Below are 19,563 nucleotides of genomic sequence, written 5' to 3'. Positions count from 1 at the left end.
AAATATCTCAGGTGAATCTCAACTTTCACTGATGAGAAGGGCTGTGTGAAGCATTAGTTATGTTGTATGTTCAGTTCCAGTATATGTACTGCAATATTGTTTACAGAACAGCTCTACCCAAATGGAGTTTATGTTTGTTATAAATAAGGGTGTATTTTTCCTTTGGACAAAGCTGTGTTTAGCAAATTAGAATTGCAAAGAGCATATGCAGTAAAAATGTGAAACATACATATCCAGTGTCTTCTACTCAGTTACCTCACTAAATAAATTTTTTCAAATGCCTGTGCAAATAGTATATAGTGCTGTCTTTAGCATTTTCAGACTTTTTTGCATTGGAAAGCATTTACAGCGTAAACCGTCATAATGAATACATGGCAAAGCCATTTGACTCTTGTTCATAAACAATGGTGTCAGGACTTTTCATCTTGATGACACTAATACGTTCATTGACATAATTACTTGCTTTTGAGGAATGAGCTATCCATTTTGAGTAAGTGACATGCTTTTGCAGGTTATTTACTAGGTTTTGCAGTTTGTACTGTAATTTATTGACAGAAATAAATGTGAAAATGTGAAATGTGAAGTCTTCTTATAGGGAAAACTGTACGCAAAGCTGTATGAATTACAGTGCAGTCTGTTGGGCCACAAATTATTATCCACATCCCAATGAATATCTTTATAAAAAAGTCTAATGGAAACATATAGAAATATGTTTGACATATTATGCCAACCATTTTGCATGTAAAGACTTACTACTATGAACTAATGCCTAAATGCTGTGGGAGGTGCGACTATTCAACAGAGACCCATTATAATACATTTTTGATCAACATGATTTAAGGAATTGATAATGTAGGAAACAGTAGAGCATTGTACATAATCATTTGCATTGATGTACGAAAGCATTTGCAACTTGTTCAAAGAAATAAGAAACAGCTTTTTTGATGCGCACAAGTGACACAGTGAAGTGAAAATTGAACAGCTAGTTTTGAGAATTTCAATTCTGATCTGAGAAATGTGCCAAAGCGAATGAGAAAAACTGAAATCATTTACTTATTTGCAATTTTACCATTTAGACCTTTCCTTTTTGTATGTAATTGTAAAAAAAAACTGATTTGTTGTCAACAACAAATAGTAGGTGGAGGCAGAGGATGTTAATACAACTTTTTGTTACTTTACTTTGTAACTTTTGAGCATTAGCCTACCCGAGTTACTGATCAGTGGTACTTGTGCTAGATCTCTCAAAGTTGAATAGGCTACATGGTAGCCACAGTTGTTTGCTACAAATATAACTCAGTTGGATGTGTACTGCACAATCACAGATTATGTGAATTTGGTGTTACAATACCCCCACCTGGGGATCGATTTAACAGTTTAATTCACTGAAATAAGATCCACATCTAAAATTATCCAAGAATGTAGCCACATTTATTGTATTTCTTTAAGGACTTTAAATTTAGCCCAAAAACAATTTGTGTTTTGATAGGCTATACATTATACTTTATCTTCCATTTATTTGGCTGCTATATCAGTCTGTCATTAGTTGAAACTGCGCTGACACCAAATTGGCCAATTAAATGTAACAATTATTTGATCTTATTTGCTGTCATTAAAATTGATTACAAGCTACAATATTTGCATTATATTGGCCAGCTCTAGCTATTATATCTGCACTGCAAAAAACAAAACAACAACAACAAAAAATGTATCCAGTGCATTTCTTGATTGGACTGGAATGGATTTAAATGTCTTAAATGTTTGTTCATACCAAACTTTCAAATCCTTATCCCGCATGTCTTTTGGTAATCTTCACCAGCTGTATTTCCCCCCCACCCCTTCTTTCTTTCCTGGCAGCAGGGGATAATCCCTGTAAAACGGAATCCAGACTCTATTGCGTGTCTACAGTGATTGTTGTAGACAGCGGAACTATCGTAAGAACAGCTGATCCGTTCCTGCTGTATTTCAGCACGGAGCGTAAATACTGAGACACTCCCTGTCATCTTCAAACATGTGGTGGTTTGTGCCTTGCATCCTCGGCTTCATGAGACTCTACTTAGACGGCGTCAAAGTTCTTCTATACCAGCTTTTCAACAAATCATTCAACCTGCCAGGTTAGAGTTTTTCATCGTCACGGATTTGTTGTGGTCTAACGGGTAGTTATTTGGTAGCTGTCAAACAGTTATTCAATAATTACAAGCTGTCTGATGTAGTTTTGGAATGATATGTGAACACTGCGCTTAAAGGGACAGGACAGTTCACGCAAAAACGAATTGTGCATCATGAATTTTACGGCAGAATGACAGCATTGCAGTCACTATTTACGTTAGCTGTATGGAAGAACAACTGTAATGAATGTTGATGGTGACTGAAACTGTTATTCTCTCTAAAACACTGATGAAGGAATAATACGCGTGTTGTGAGCACTTAAGTTAGTTAAATAATGAGTTAAAATGTATTACAGCTTTTTGGTTTACCACTTCAACTTTTTCTTGTACTTACTAAGAGGCGGTTTCTATCTGTTGCATATGCTCCTAACTCACACGTTGGCTGCTTAAACCTTTTATATTATATTAAAATGTATATATTAAACGTGATTAGGCTTACATAATCATCAATGGTAATCTTAATTAAATAGTTAGAAATGGAATGCATTTTTTTTTAAAGAGTAAAAGAAAATCTTATTTATGGACCCCAGTGTTTCATTGGTGTGTTGCTTAAACTGGTCTGTACACACTTGTACCCATTTTCTTAAATTAATAATAAAATATTTATGGCAGATACCAGGTCATTCTGAGTGTTGGCAGAGATTCAATGATGGCTTTCATCATTATCACAAAGTAATCACAAGCTTCTACTTAAGATTGCTCGGTTGCAATTTTAGACAGCTATTTACTTAAATTGAAATCACTGTGAAAGGGCAACACTGTCCCAGTGCAAAGCACAAGGATTAGAACCAAATCCTTCCTCACAATGGTCTTTTGATTCAGAAATATTTAAAGCTTTTGAAGCCCACGGGATTAGCTATAACAAAAGAGAGACAAAAATAAAGGATGATGGAACACTGATTTTTAAGACTTTGAATATTTTGAGTGATGGCAATACAATATGCCTTACAGTTAATGCCTAATCAACTTATTGATATTATTTGACAAAATGATTGGTCAGTAAAACATCAATTTTGGACAAGTGGACCTGTTTATCTATATTAGTAATATTAATAAGTGAAGAAAAGGCACCAGGCTTTTCACAAAATCAGGTCATGCATTTTCTACATTTAATGATCCCTGAGGCTATTAATGATCCCCACTTTGTCCATGTAGAACAACTTTTCAGTTTTTTTTGGAATATTATGCATAAAAAAATCCTTAATTTTCTTGCTTCCTGTCTTGCTTAGATTTGCCCAAGCAGAATGGAAAGGTTGCCATAGTTACAGGGGGAGCCAGAGGAATGGGATATGAGATTTCCAGACACCTGGTCAGCCTGGACATGCATGTGATCATTGGTATAGTATTATCTTATACCTGATTTCAGATCAGCGCACTAACACTATTCAACTGGTGTCTAGGGCTGTCATTTAAAAAAAAAAAATCTAATTCGAACGGATATCAAATATCAACCAATGTATTCGAATATATTTGAATAAAGTGTACCCCATTAAAAAAAAAACAAAAAAAACGGACACCGGATTCAATCACAAATGCATTAACAGTCTGACAGTCATTAACAGGACTCAGGCCACAGCCTGTATGGAAAAATAAATTGTTAACTTAATGTTTGAAACAGCAGGTTATCAACTTAAGTGTAAATTAAGATATGAAGTGCCGCTATATTCAATCATCACAGCTTTCAATTTGTCTACCGCATCAGATGTCGACGCCGTCCTCTCCAGCAGCTGGAATTTGTTTACGGATGCCATAGCAACTCTCAACGGCCACCAGAACGGTTTTATAAAAGCTATTTATTTGTTGTAAACTGTATTAATCATCTCAGAAAAAAATGTATTCTAATGTCAGGCGCAGTTTAAGTAGTTGATTGTTTGTTAGGTTTAGGGACAGTGTTAGCCTGACAAGCCAGACCCACATCAAGATGTTTGGTCTGGAAACTCACCATAGACAGGGCTCAGTCTGAGGGGCGGGATAAATGGCTGTCTTTCAAACTCCCTCTGCACACGATAGGATAGCGGTACACCAACCAGAGCAACGACGGTGAAGGGGAGCTCGCTGACTGATTAAACATTCGCCGTATCCAGTCGGCTAAACCTTTTTAAGAATGACTTCAGTGCTGCTCTTTGTTCTTTTCTCAGAGGAAAGCTTAACTCCAAGTCTTCCGGAGGCGCGGGCAGAGCTGATTCGAAAGACCGCCGTTCGCCAGTTTCTGTGTTTACTAGAAGACTGTGTTACTAGAAGCACGCAAACGCAACTCGGCCGTCATCATTATGGCCCCGCCCGCCCACTCTATAGCCTACACGATGTGATTGGGCCGTCCAGATTCTGAGGAACACAGCTCAGATAGGAATTGAGAGTTGCTAGACCACACTTGCGGGCAGATTAAATTTGCTGCCGCTAGGGTGCGTCTAGATTTCTAGGCTAGGACAGTGTCATTATGCCAAAATTACCTTCATAAATTCTTACAAAATAAAAGGTTTATCCCTCAGAAAAATGTACTTTTCTCTCTTGTCAACATGCTTGGTGCATGTGAGCGCGGCGCGTCACTCAAAAGTAATCCGGTCAGGTCGTTTACATGGTGAAATGTTTCGTTTGATCGATTCATGAAAAGGTTTATCCCACCCATCTCAAAACGATTACAATTTAATTTAGTCTGGGCATTTTGATTACGATTGAGGTGTTTATATGGAGCATTTTAATTCAGATTTGACCTTTAAACCGATTACAGTGCTCCATGTAAACGCACCCGACTGTAAAAAATTGCACTGCATGGCACTTTAAGAACCGGATAGTTTATTGACATAAAACGGCGGATAGTTTATTTGTAGTTCGATTATGGATATTTCATGTCATGTTCGAATGCATATTCGAATATCGAATAAAAAGTGACAGCCCTACTGGTGTCTGGACTCCAGCTTACAGATCTGTTCCTGTTATAACCTGTTAATTGGTTCCCTGCTACCTGTGATCAGGCCTGCAGACAGTTTGCCTCATGCATTCAGTTTAACAGCATTTACAGCCAGCCAAATAGGGTAAGCTTTTCAACTGAAACTGCCCATGCCTAGAACCAGCCCTGCCTGTGATACCTTTTAATATTTTCCATACCATGTAGAGTGTTATTAGTATGACTGGTGCTGAAGGAGCTCTTCAACCCACTTCTTCCTGTTTCAAGCACTTCCTCTTTTTTTCCCCTCCTTGTCAGTCTACATTATCAATAAGAGCTTTTCCCTGGAGTATAGTGACACATAAAAGGGCTTAATGCAGCAAGAGTAACGCTCCTCATTCTCGCTTGTTCATTTAAATGCAGGACAGGGTTCTTAGGGTAACTGTATATTAAGGAACAGGACTTGGCTATGTACTGGTTGTTTTCAGTAATATTAGTAAAAGCTCACGGTAAAACTGTTGCATGATTGAATTGAGCAAGTGTCGTTTTGTTCTTGAAATAATCTGATTAAAGGTACATCCAGTAGTTCTTGAGGTAGCATTATCATCCCTGTTCTTTATGTACTTTTAGTACTGATCCCACAATGCTGTTAGACAATACCCTGCCATATATTGACCTGGATCAGCAAAATCTGACTTTTATGTAAATTAAACTTATACTAGTGAGTTTTAGAGAGCGTGCTACATGATAATAAAGGTAACACTTAACAATAAGGTTCATTATTTAACATTAGTTAACTACATTAGTTAACATAAACTAATAATGAACTACACTTATAAAGCATTTATTTATCTTTTGTTAATGTTAATTTTAACTAATGCATTAAAATCTTGTTAACATTTGATAATGCACTGTGAACTAACATAAACAAACCATGAACAGCTGGATTTTTATGAACTAACGTTAACAAAGATGAACTAATGCTGAACAGAGGTGTTGTTCATGGTTAGGTCATGTTAACCAATGCATTAACTAACGTTAACTAATACAACCTTATCGTAAAGTGTTACCATAATTAATTCCCTTACATGTCCAACAAAAGAAGCAATTTAGGCATAACTTCTCAGGATTTTCTCCATAATTACACCTAACCACCTTGTGCAGGCACTACCAGTGTTTATACAAATTTTCTTTTCTCTCTCTGTCTTCTGGCTTCAGAGCTTTTCTGCTTCTTTGGCCATACAGGCACTAATTCTCCAATTGTCTCTGCTGGTAAATCACGATAATAAGTATATTCTGTTGACTAATTTTTGGAAAGTGTAACTTCACGAAACAACACTGCTACTGGGGTATCAACAAAGAGGGCAGCCAATAAGACGTGAAAAAGGGTGTCAAAATGCTGGGGCAATACCCTTAAAAGGACATATTTGTACCTTTTAAAAAAAGATTCATAGTAGTATCTTAAAGGGGTGGTTCCGTGGTGTTTTTTTTTTAAGGCTTTGTTGTGTTTAAGGGGTGCAGTATAACATGTCTTAATACTTCTTTTTTTTTTTTACCCATATTTTTCTTATATTTGACCTTTATTCCACACCACTGTCTCCACTGTCCTTTCAACGACTTGTTTGCTTCCTGCGTCTATGAAGCCCATCCCTCAGAAAAACGCAATAGTCTTAGACTGGTTAGATGGCCAAATGTAGTTTTATGTAGGGGTGTGTGATATATATAGCGTCTGCGATAATATCGTAATTGTTGTTTTAACAATGTGTGCGATCTGACATTATCGAGTATATCCCTCACACACACCCAGAGTGTGTGTGTGTGCATACACTGCTTGATGTAGTCTTGAGGATTACTTAAGCCCCGTTTCCACCACAGGAACTTTACCCAGGAACCAGGAACTTTGGGTGGTACTTCGTGTGTTTAGACCGCAGGAACCAGGGTCAAAATGAAGTTCCGGGTAAATATTTCCCCCTCCAAACGGCCCTGCTCGCGAGGTAGTACTTTTTCAAAGTTCAGGAACTTTCGAGGGCGGGACTTGGGCGCTGAGCATGCTGATTGGTTGAGCTGACGCAGCATTTTAGTTCAACCGGCATTTTTAAAAGTCTTTTGCGAGGTTCGGTCTACGTTCAGTAATAATCAGTCTTACACGCCGCGCTCATGTTGACAAGAGAGGAAAGTTAATTTTTCTGAAGGGTTAACTTTTTATTTCGTAAGTTATGAAGGTAATGTTGGAGTAATGTCACAGCGTATATTGCCCCAGGCAGTTTTTACTTTAACTGCGCCTGACAGAATGATTATTTAAACAAATAAATAGCTTATAATATAATACTGTATTAGTCCTGGTGGCCGTTAAGAGTCGCTATGGCTTCAGTTAACACACTCCAGCTGCTGGAGAAAACAGCGTTGACATTTTTGATGCGGCAGACAAACTGCTTATGTGATAAAATAATTGCGATTGAAAGTCATCACATGTAAACACCAAATCGGTTTAGATAACGTCTCATGTAAACAGTTCACTAAATCTTTCAATCGGTACACACAAAAATGATTACTGTCCGTTAGGGCTGTCATTTTTGAAAAAAAATCTAATTCGAATGGAATTAAAATATCAAGCAATGCATTCGAATATATTCAATTATCTACAACGCCGTCATCTCCAGCAGCTGGAATGTGTTTACGGATGCCATAGCAACTCTCAACGGCCACCAGGACTTTACGGTTTTAGAAAAGCTATTCATTTGTTGTAAAGTGTAATAATCATCTCAGAAAAAATAAATTCTAATGTCAGGCGCAGTTGAAGTAGTTAATGATTGTTTGCTTACATAGGCTTTGGGACAGTGTCATTATGCCAACATTATCTTCATAACTTCTTATGAAATAAAAAGTTTCTCCCTCAGAAAAATGTATTTTCCTCTCTTGTCATGCTTGGTGCATGAGCGCGACGTGTGCTCTTCAGTGGTGGAGACGCGCGCTGTGTAACTTACATCACATAAGGACGCACACTCAAAAGTAATCCGGTCAGGTCATTTACATAGTGAAATGTTTAGTTTGATCGATTCATGAAAAGGTTTATCCACCCATCTCAAAACGATTACAATTTCATTCAGTTTGGGCATTTTTATTACGATTGATCAGGTGTTTATATGGAGCATTTTCCTTCAGATTGGACTTTTAAACTGATTACAGTGCTCCATGTAAACGCACCGACAGTAAAAACAATTGCGCTACATGGCACTTTAAAAACCGGATAGTTTATTTATAGTTCGATTACGGATATTTCACGTCATCTTCGAATGCATATCGAAAAGTGACAGCCCTTGTCCGTCACTGGCTTGGAGGAGCAGTCGAGCGCAGTCCTGCATCACCGGACTAATTTGCCTAATCTTCTCGGAACTTTATTTAGCGGTCGAAACGCAGACAGCTGCAGGTCTGGGGGGGAGAAAAGTTCCTGTAAAAAAGTTCCTGGTACAAATTGTTCCGGGTAATTTTGGTGGAAACGGGGCTTTAGACTACTGTGGGTGCACGAATCCAGATATCTAGCATAACAAATGTGATATTAAGTGGCTTACATTTTAGACACAATATTGCCCATTTTTAATCCATTTCGCCAACGAGAATAGTTCAAAACAAAGTCACAGCAATGTGATCGCGTTTCTGAGCAACACACACAGTGTTTCCTTAATGAATGAATCAGCTTTTTGAATGAATGATTTTAATCAATGATTCAGTGACTAAGATTGATTTAGATTCATACGAGTCAAATTGTTCGTTTTTGAATTAATCAGTCGTTTGAATGAATCGGTTGAATCTCAATGACTCACCCATTAACAGTGACTTGCTGCCGCCTACTGGCGGTTTTAATTTTACATTTAAAGAATCTTTTCATGTTTTAAAGGGTTAGTTCACCTAAAAATGAAATTTCTTTCATTAATGACTCAATGACCCAATGTGGTTCCACACCTGTAAGACCTCAGTTCATCCTCGGAACACAGTTTAAGATATTTTAGATAGTCAAAGGGCTTTCTGTCCTTTGAATGTAAGTGTATGCCCACTTGCTGTCCACGTCCAAAGGTAATGAAAACATCATCAACGTAGTCCATATGTGACATCAGTTGGTTAGTTAGACTCTGAAGCGTCAACAATATATTTTGCTCCAAAAATCTCTTGCGCGTTTGTTTTCAAACCTCAAATAAAGAATCAAACGATTGCGAAACGGCAGATTGATTCGTAATTCATATCCCCAATGTCACGTGATTTCAGCAGTTTGCCGGTTTGACACGCGATCCGAATCTTGAATCATGACCATTTGATTCTTTATTTGAGGAACACAGAAGAGAAGACAATGCTGAATAAAGTTGTATTTTTTTGTTATGTTTGGACCAAAATGTATTGTCGACGCTGTTCATTACCTTCTGGACGTGGACAAGGACAGAAATGCCTCGGACTAAATCTAAAATATCTTAAACTGTGTTCCCGAGGATGAACAGAGGTCGTACGGGTGTGGAACGACACTGGGGTGAGTCATTAATGAAAGAAATTTAATTTTTGGGTGAACTAACCCTTTAAATAATTTCAAATGTCAGTATTTTTAATGTCATGTGTTTAAAAAATCAAAACGTTATTTTTGCATAACTGCAGGTTCTTTGTCACCTCTAAGCTCATTAAACAGTCTGTGTAAATGCCACTTCAAATACAGCTTCTGTTTCCTCTCCAATGCGAAGATGAATTTTGTTCATCTTATTTATTTAATTTGATTGGTACAGCCCTATTGTGTCTTATTATAATTTAATTTAATTAAATTCATGAAATGAACACAAAGATGATGCATGCATATAATTAAGTCAAAAAAAAAAAAATTCTCAGCAAAATATATCGTCTAATTATCGTTATCGAGAAAATCCCAGAAAATATACAGATATAATTTTTTGTCAATATCGCACACCCCTAGTTTCATGTATTTTTATTGGCTAAAGTGCCAAGCACAGGTTGCCGGAAACGCCACGCCCCTTACCATTACGGGCAGAAGTCACATCTTTGGTGTAAATAATGGCGTCAATATTCCCATAGTCATACCAATTTTTGTTATTGTAGATTGAATATAACCAATTGTGTTTTGGCACAAAATAAAAAATTATGAGCCCGTTACAAAACCTAACCATGTCTCTACTAGTCTACTAGTCTTGCCAAATGAAACACAAATGTGTTTTGCATGACTGTAGCTGAAATAGCATGTGGTCTAACACAACAAATGTTGTACACTAATAACAGAAACGTCAAAAATAATGAAACAATTTAGTTAACTGCCTAGCGTAGCCAAACCGCGTTGGTCTTGATGCAACCAAAACACACACAGAAACTACACATTTAAAAGACATGGGAACTGCTTCATTATTTAGTATGAGCCTTTAAGGGTCCCGTTCTTCGCTATACTTTCAAACTTTAGTTAGTGTGTAATGTTGCTGTTAGAGCATAAATAATACCTGTAAAATTATAAAGCTCAAAGTTCAATGCCAAGCAAGATATTTTATTTATCAGAAGTTCCCTTTCAAAGCCTACAGCGAACGGCCGGTTTGGACTACAGCAGGAAGTGCAGGGATGTAATGACATCACTAGAACCGTTTGTTGATTAACCCACTGCCCACAAGAACACGCAAAAAAGGGGCCGTGGTCTTGTTGCTCTCCCACGTGGAGAAGAGCGCGCATTCAGCACTTGCATCTCCCCGTCATGGTAAGAGGCGGGACCTTTAATTTTACCATGAGCAAGGAAAGGTGAATCAATTTGGAAGCAGATATAGCTTGTAATTTATTTTTTATTATTGTTTATTTTTTACTGACTTGGTGATCTATGAACTTTGTTGTTTTATTGTTTTATGATGTTTCCTGGGGTCCACTTATAATGTTAGAATATTTCATACACCAAAATTTGTCATATTTTTTTTTATTTTAGCCCTCTGGTCTGAACACTCTGTTTTAAGGGGCATGTCTGGTGTCAGACTTCAGTGTAAACACCCATTGCTGTGATTGGCTTACGTCTTTTCATTAGAAATAGTTAAGTATTACTCTCTCTTTTAGTGCATTTTTACTTAGTTTCATTAACTAATTGTGAAAAGTGTTGCATTACATTTATATCTATGGCATTATATCGTGGCATGAAAGGTTGCACTGATGATCATTGAATCCGATCACAGACATGTTGACTTTGAGCAAATGAAAGTAGGGATCTCATCATTGCAACTCAGTTTTCTGTACACTAACGAATACCTTCATCTTCAATAACTGTGCAAACGTGATATATTTAGGAGATTTTTTTTAATAAAACGGGAGTCACTGATAAACTCTCGCTGTTAGATTGACAGCTCCAGTGCACGCTGCTCCAACGATGGCAAAGGGAGCTTTCTTTGATCGCTTTCTTTATAGAATTGAATCACTGCTAAATAAAAGATTATTTTCATCCTACTAAGAGAAACAGCGCAAGTTGACATTTAGTCACTGGTTTGATTTGACACACAGACAAAGAACATCAGACTGTACATGAATCATTACATTTCAGATCAGGCATTAAGAAGTAGGTGTTTTGCTGATCTTTTGCTGCAGAGGTGGTGCATGCCTCCCTTTGACGTCATAGACCCCCACTTTGGTGGTCTTTTGCTGGGCCTGGTGTTAATAAAAGCTTTTATTGGACTATGAGTGAAGTTTTTAGTTCTGAAACTTACAGGGAATTCTTATAGTATGATGACCTCTTATGATGTCAAAAGCTTATGACCCCATTAAATTCATTATGTGCCACTGATGCGATAAGAACTTATAATAATTAATATATCTAACACCTTCCTTTCCCGCCTTTTCTTTCTCTTCTTCAGCTGGGAATGAGGAAGAGCAGGGTCTGGCAGCAGTGAAGAAGATTCAGGAGTCGAATCAGGGAAAAGGTAAAATGCTTGATAAATTTAATGTTTTCAAGTCTGTAAGAAAAGCTCTGTGTATTTCCAAGCGTCATTATGACCTACACCTTCTTCCACCGGTGTTCCTGACCTTTACGTTCTCCTTGAGGCGATGATTTACTCCACCACAACCTGATATCACTTAACTTGCAGCTAATCGGGATCATTTTTCTTGTCGTGTTTGGACTGGGGTGTTTACTGGAAGAATGTGTAAAAAGCAAGCAGGAGAATACCAAGAGAGAGATGTTTGATGATTGTGTTCGCTGAAGAACCATAACCTCATTGTAATGCAGATGGGATATCGAGAGCTGCAGTTCGGTTGAAGGCACGCTCGTTTCCCTGCGGTATCCACCCCTCCCCCACGTTGAATTTCAACTGCTAGGCGAGAACAGGCCCGTCGGTTTTCACTCCTAGCTTTCATCATTTGGCTATTGAAGTTGAGAAATAATGCACTGAAGGAAAGCTGTCCTTCTGTCCTTATCTAGGGTCAGGGTCAGTTTGTCTGAAACTGTAACCTTACATTTTGAAATTGGTCTTGGTTCAGAGGCAAAAAAAGCAATACTGCGAAAATGTCAGATGTGCTAACATGAAATGAGTCTTTCAAAACAAGCAAAGGCTTGGCTGGAGGTCTGTTTGTGTGCATGTATGTGTGTGAGGCTTTATGCTCAGCATGATCTGTCACTTTACTTCTCTAAGCTGGTCTAATAATGACACATGACCACTCTTTTTATGACTACAATCACTTAATGAGGGTTAGACATCACATCCGGTTAAATATAGAAGCGTTGATTTAAGAAAACAAGATAGACTAAGCTGACAAAGATAAGACAATTATAATGGCCTCATGTTTACTGCTGCTCAATTGGACAGTCAAAATTTAGCTGTGGCTGGCTTATTAAAAATAAATGCTGTGCCACAATGTTGCTGGTTTAAAAGAAGTCGTGGGGTCAAAGAGGTCACACTTGAAAATGTTTACTTCAATGTTTGTCTCTATTTCCTGTAATCATTTATTTTGCTTCTCAGGTAAATATTGCTCTAAAATGGCCCGGAATGTGTTGCTCAACACAAGTGTCATTATAGCACACGCTGATGTCTATTAGGGCGTGAGCTGAATTCAGCTGTAATTAAATGCGTATTAAATTTACCTTTGAAATGTTCTCAACATTACAATTATTGTTACTGCAATGAACAAATCATGAAAAGTGTTAAATCTGTCACTATTAACAACAACATGTTTCTGTAACTGGAGATGTGTATACCTGCAGCATTAACTTCAAGTATTGTTGTATTGCTACGTATGCATTATTTATAAAAAATTTGATTAATAGTTTCGTATTTCATGCTGCTTAAATGGGCCAGTTTGAAATTAGGCATTGTGTAAAATATTTATGTATTCTTAAATTAATCACAATTACAATATCAAAGAACATATTAAGGTGCCATTTTTCAACCCCTATTGGACCACCATTGCTTTGACACTACATTTTACATTAGTTGATTTTACATTGGTCTGTGATTTATTTTGCACATTTGTTGTTACAAATTTTGCTCGCCATGTTACAGTTTTCTAACTGGCTAACATGAGTACTGTATAGCCCTAAATGTATTGAATTTAGATGGCTTTAGTTGAATGTACCCAATCTCAATTGAACTGAACCACCCAAAATGGCACAGGCCAAACTCATCATGGGGTCACACTGACCCTTTACTCTGCAGCTCCAAGATAATGTCCGTCTTAGACAGATAGTGCTGAGTGACTGATTCAGGGCAAAGCGCTGCTGGCAGACACACTCGTCCCACGCTGATCCGCTCTCCTCTCTCTTGCCCTGACAACACAAGGCAGACATACAGAGCTGAGCCGTGGCAGGCGGCAATACACCCTGTCAACACGTTATGGATTCAGTCACTCTGGATGGGCGGACAGTTATGTTCCCAAGGCTGTTTTCCACCCATCCTCCGCTTGTCTCTTTCTCAGCGCAGCTGCCGCAGCTCTGGATCTTTGGTGTGATTTCTGAGTGACAGGCCTTTGTAGCTCATCACAACGGTTTTCAGTGTCTGTGTCAGATGTTCGATGTGGTCATGGAGCCTGCCATAATGACATGCTCTTTCAGAGTTTACTGTAGTTGTTAGACCAAGATGCGGTGATATGTGACATACAAATTGTACAGCCATCGAATGTCTGTTTAAATGTCTCTTCCTCTGCTTTGCACAGATAGACTGCATCTCAATTTACATACCGTTCATCTGTCTTAAAGGTCCCGTTCTTCGCGTGTATTCGAAGCTTTGATTATGTTTACAGTGCAATATAACACAGTGTGAGTTCATGTTTCGCATGTAAAAAAAAAAAGTATTTTTCACACAATTGACTTATCTGTACACCACTGTTTTCTCTGTCCTAAAAACGGCCTGATGATTTCCTTGTTCTATGAAGTCCCTCCTTCAGAAATACGTAACAAGTTCTGATTGGGCCAGCACTTCCCGTGTTGTGATTGGACAGCATCTTAGTGCACTTTGCACGGAAAGGTCCCGCCTCTTACCATAACGGGGAGATGCAAGCGCTGAATGCGGGCTCTTCTCCACGTGAGAGAGCAACAAAACCACGCCCCCTATTTTGCGTGTTCTTGTGGGCGGAGGGTTAGTCAACAAACGGTTCTAGTGACGTCATTCATGCCAGGAAGTGCAGGGGTGTAGTCCAAACCGGCCGTTCGCTGTAGGCTTTGAAAGGGAACTTCTGTTAAATAAAATGTCTCTGTCTCTATAAACTTTGAGCTTTATAATTTTACAGGTATTATTTATGCTCTAACAGCAACATTACACACTAACTAAAGTTTGAAAGATGGAATCGCGAAGAACGGGACCTTTAAAAGGTACGCAAGATTACACTGAAAAAAAAAAAAATATGGTTATGTCCTTGTTCTTTTTTAGCTTTTCCCGATTGTAAAGTATGTAAATGAAATGCAGCGCTTTTCACCAGACATAACAGGACCAAAGTTCCTTTTGATTCATCTCTTTATAAAAACTTGATCCAGAATTATTGAGGAGCATCCAAGTTCTTCCTGGCAAACATGAGGCAAGCTTTTGTGTTCTTCTTGATGTTTTCGCATTGCTACTCTGCCGTAGATAGTATTTTTGTGTTTTTCTCAGTTATGCTGAGCAATGTTTGGATGTTGCTCTAGTGTCCTCTGTGACTGGATTGCCAACTATTCCAAATTATGGTTGACTCTGATTATGGTTGATTGTAGGGGTGGGAGAATTATCTTTATAGTCTTTATCTATCGATTCAGAATTTTTGAGAATAGATTCTGAATCGATTCTGTGTTCAAATTTAAACTGCCACTTCCCCCACTGTAAGCGTGTGGTCACTCACTGGCCAAACAGAAAAACACGTTGATAGACGAATGTTCGTATGCTGACCGTTCACAAAGCCCAACTCTTTTAGTTACTGTTGCTATGTCCGACATGCCATGGGAATCTCACGCCACATACACGTTCTCACGTAGAGAAAATACATCATGGAGCAAAGAGGATAAAGGATGCAACATACTCCGCAAGAACAGAGAAAAATGTTCTCGCTCCCAGGGCTGCGAGAACAAAATGACATCATTTTGTTCTCGCAGCACTGGTTCAGGTGTTCCGCAGCTTTCACCTGAGCAGAACATTTTTCTTGCGGGTGTCCGAGAACTATTGTGTGATCGTTCATAGATTTAAAGTGGCCGTGGTTAATGCAGAGAAACGCAGATGATTGGCAGCTGCTTTTCTCGTGAAGTATGAATGTACTGGCCAAAACGAACTTTGTTCTTGTTCTTGTCACCTTGAGAAAACGAACAAATTTCTTTGTTCTTGCAGAGTAAGTTCCAAGCTTAATGACAACACGCCGACAGACATACTGACAACACGCCGACAGACAGGACAGAGCAAGTTACTTTCGATATGAAACAAAGTCTAAACTTTAAAATGTTTTCTTTTTAAAAGTGTTTTGTGGGGCTCTTTTTAATGTGTCGTGATCACTAGCGGCTCAGCTAAAGCTGCTCGTGAACCGATAATCTCTTCCTTCTAGTACGTTGATAAGCATAAAATAAACATGAATAAACACTAAAAGAAATGTTGTTCTAACCACGGAAAGATGTCAGTACACACCGTTTTCAAGTTCAAGTCCACCAACGTTAATCTCTCCTGACTGCTTTGTCAGACAAACTGGCAGATTCGGCGATGTGATTGGTCAGATCACCTGTCAATCAAACTCGCGGTGAAGGGTCAATTTGAAGATAAAATGGACAAACTACCACCAGCTTACCTGGTGTAACTCTGTTGCTTTTAAATGTGCTATATAAATAAAATTTGACTTGAAATAACTTTTTTTTTGTTTTTGTTTAAAGACTTGTTAAAATGTTCTAAAGAAATTGAAAAATAGTCACACTTAGTTGTTAATTTAGAACTGTTTATTCTTAATGATTGTTCTTTGCAATTGTATGGCTTACCATGTTTCATTCAGAGCTAGTTAATCCTGATATAACTTTGTTAATAAAATAAAAATATTGATAGAAATCTTCATAATCATTTTTAATAATGGCAATACTGCCGAACAGATATTTTAACTATGAACAAAGAGCATAGTAACTCCAATTTTGGTTAAAATGTAAAGTTAATGTATTTGCACAGCGTTACTCCCAGAATCAGAATCGGATCGGATCTTTAAGTGCCTTAAGATTCCCACCCCTATTTGATAGATCTGACCCACTATTGATTCATTTTGGAATTTTGATTCATTAAAATTAATTCAAATTTGATTCTTACCACCTGATTCCAATGTAATATTGAATATTTGAGTATAATTAGGGTCGTTAACATATTGGTGTTGATGAAATTAATCACCATCAATAAAACATATTTTACAACTGACCATAGTACATTTTGATTGTAATATACACTGCAGTTCAAGAGTTTGTGGTCACTTAGTTTTGTTTATTTTTTTAGGAAAGAGTCAAGAGTTTGATTAAAATGGATCAAAATTGACAGTAAACTTATGATGTGACAAAAAATGTTCTTTTGAAATTTATTTATCAAAGAATCCTGAAAAAAGTAGTTCACTTTACTCGGTTAACGGTTTCAACACTGATATGAAGAAATGTTTCTTGAGCAACAAATCAGCATATTACAATGATTTTTCTGAAGAATCGTATTTACACTTAAGATTTTAGTAGCTGATATAAATTCGGATTTCTCATTCAGTGAAAGTGTGCACTTGCTTATTACATAAATTCAATACTTTTTGGTAGAAATGTAGTACCATTAGTACCACCAATCTAGTATCTAGTAATTTGATAAATAGAACATTTAAAAGAGCATTTATTTGAAATGGGAATATTTGTAACATTATACTTGTATTTACTTTCGATCAGTCCTTGCTTAATGAAAGCTATGATTCCTTTAACAAATAAAACTCTATCAATCAAAAAGCATGATGTCAGTATGTAAACTTATGACAAACTGTTAGAACCAAAAAGTAATTTACACAAAAAAAGAGGTCTGTGTGAGGTTTATGACTCTCAGTGCTGGTGTACTTTCTCACTACATACTCAGACTAAACTGTTTACAATAAACTTCCCATAAACCTGTATGTAATTGTCAGTCGGGCATGGTGAGAGTTTATTGTGGTACCTGTTGAAAGCCAGCAGGCAGCTGATGTAAACAGCAGACATTTACACAGCCAGAACCTTCTGGATCCTCACCAGTAAAGTCAGTGTTTAGTAAAATGTCTACTTGAGGGCTCATTGTAGGGGTGACGGCACCCTACCGCCTGATGTAATTAGACAGATGCCCTAGCATATGGCCAAAACACACACTGTGAGTGAAAGGTTCACAAAAGTTGTAAATAAAATTGTATTATAGAGACACAGGCGCATATGCACTAAACAGGAGCATACATCTGTGATGTGTCAAATACAGAGCATTTGATAGTGGTTGTGCATATAACTGTGTGTTAGCATCTTTTTTTATGTTTCTTATTTAACAGAGATACATTAATCTTCTGTGCCTTCAATATGATAGCAGTGACACTGCAATTATGACGTCAACAGAAAAAAACAGCCCATTCCCTTCTTTATCTCTGCATTTTATTGATTTGCTCTGTCTCTTCCTGTCTTGATACAGGGAGATAAATCTTATCATCCCTTCTAAGATGTACTGTCCAATCTCCATCTTTCATCTACATTTTCAGAGACCTGTTGGAGTCCAACTCGACTGACAAAGACTTGTGTCTCAGCCAGAGCTGTCACTTACCCAGGAGTTATTCTCTATCAGTCGTCTTCTCTAAGGAGTCCATGTCTGATTTACTGGCAGCCTTTGAAGATGGAGAAGGGGGGAAATGTCTTTGTTGGTACTTGAAAATGGCGGTATGCCAATCACCATGTCCTCCAGCTGGCACTGTACTTCTGGTGCCAAGATTACCTCATTACCACACTATTTGGCACATCCAAACTGAAAATGATAAGAGAAAGAGCAAATAAGGATGAGTCGGGTATATTCCGCGGCGGGCCGTATCCCCAGATCAACTCACCTCTTCTATAGCAGACCCGTTGGTCTGTTGCCATCAGGAAACAGCACTCAGGAGTTCTACATTGGCTCTTGTGCTCATTACTGCTGCTCAAATTCTTAATCAGAACAGAACATCTGCAGGCATCCCTGTCCAGCAGCTCTTCAAAAGGCACGCCAGCGATCAATCATGCCAGGGCAGACAGCTCACGACTGAAGGGCTTTGAGAAGGTCTGGAATGAAAAAGCACAGAGCGTAAATACACGGACAAAACTTTCCATTGTAGACATTCTAAAGGTTGTGATTTTGGGAGAACAGCATGATTTGTTTTGTTTTGGCCTTTCTTCAGGTTCAGGCACAAATTAATATAAGATGTTTTTTTAAGAGTGTGGTGAGACACTTAGCTTAAGAGACGACACAAGATTGGGTTCACGAGAACGAGACGAAACAAGATTTTTACATAGTATTTTTAAGAAATCCTCAATGATAAAATACATGATTAGAAAAATAGTTTGCAGGTAAGCTTGGAGTGCTTTAACTAATCATCTTGTACTGAATGTTATTTCAGTTCTACTTTCTGAGTATGAATTTGCTGTCATATGCAGTAAAATAAAACAATACTCAAGCACTGTAAAAAGTTTTGCAACTTAACTGACCGATTGATTTTTTTCTTCTTTTTTTATTGTCTCTTCAGGTCTTAGAACTGCACATTATTTATGAACTTTTGACCTCCTAACTAAACTCCTTCCCACTAATTGATTATAGATATTAAGTGAAAACAATAAGTGCTAGCATAATCAAAGTAGCCTACTCAAAATTCAAAGTCAAGTCAACTTTATTTAAATAGCGCTTTTACAATGACGATTGTTTCAAAACAGCTTTACAGTGTTAAACAGGAAAATAGTGCATCAAAATTTGATTTGGCTGTACAGTAGTTCTGGGGAAACCAGTGATTTTATCAGCTCATCTCAATTTATCATATAGTGTGGGCAGATCAGTGAATTTAGTTGAAAACTTAGATCGAAATTTCAGTATCCCCAACTGA

The 19,563-nt window shown here is 37.7% G+C and overlaps 1 protein-coding gene across 2 annotated transcripts in view; it reads left to right on the top strand.

Annotated features, from left to right (window-relative positions):
• Positions 1-19,563, top strand: part of dhrsx (dehydrogenase/reductase (SDR family) X-linked) — an 86,614-nt gene that overhangs the window by 11,338 nt on the left and 55,713 nt on the right. Inside the window, exons 1-3 of one of the 2 annotated variants that reach the window (XM_067441415.1) lie at positions 1,909-2,111; positions 3,395-3,502; positions 11,910-11,975. In XM_067441415.1, the coding sequence (XP_067297516.1) occupies positions 2,009-2,111; positions 3,395-3,502; positions 11,910-11,975 (277 nt within the window). In that variant the 5' untranslated portion in view covers positions 1,909-2,008. Of the gene's footprint in view, positions 1-1,908; positions 2,112-3,394; positions 3,503-11,909; positions 11,976-19,563 lie in introns of those variants that run through there. The other variant, XM_067441416.1, reaches the window with a different exon arrangement.

The sequence above is a fragment of the Pseudorasbora parva genome, chromosome 4 (assembly GCF_024679245.1).
Source record: "Pseudorasbora parva isolate DD20220531a chromosome 4, ASM2467924v1, whole genome shotgun sequence".
NCBI lineage: Eukaryota > Metazoa > Chordata > Actinopteri > Cypriniformes > Gobionidae > Pseudorasbora > Pseudorasbora parva.
This window is presented reverse-complemented; position numbering and strand designations above follow the sequence as displayed.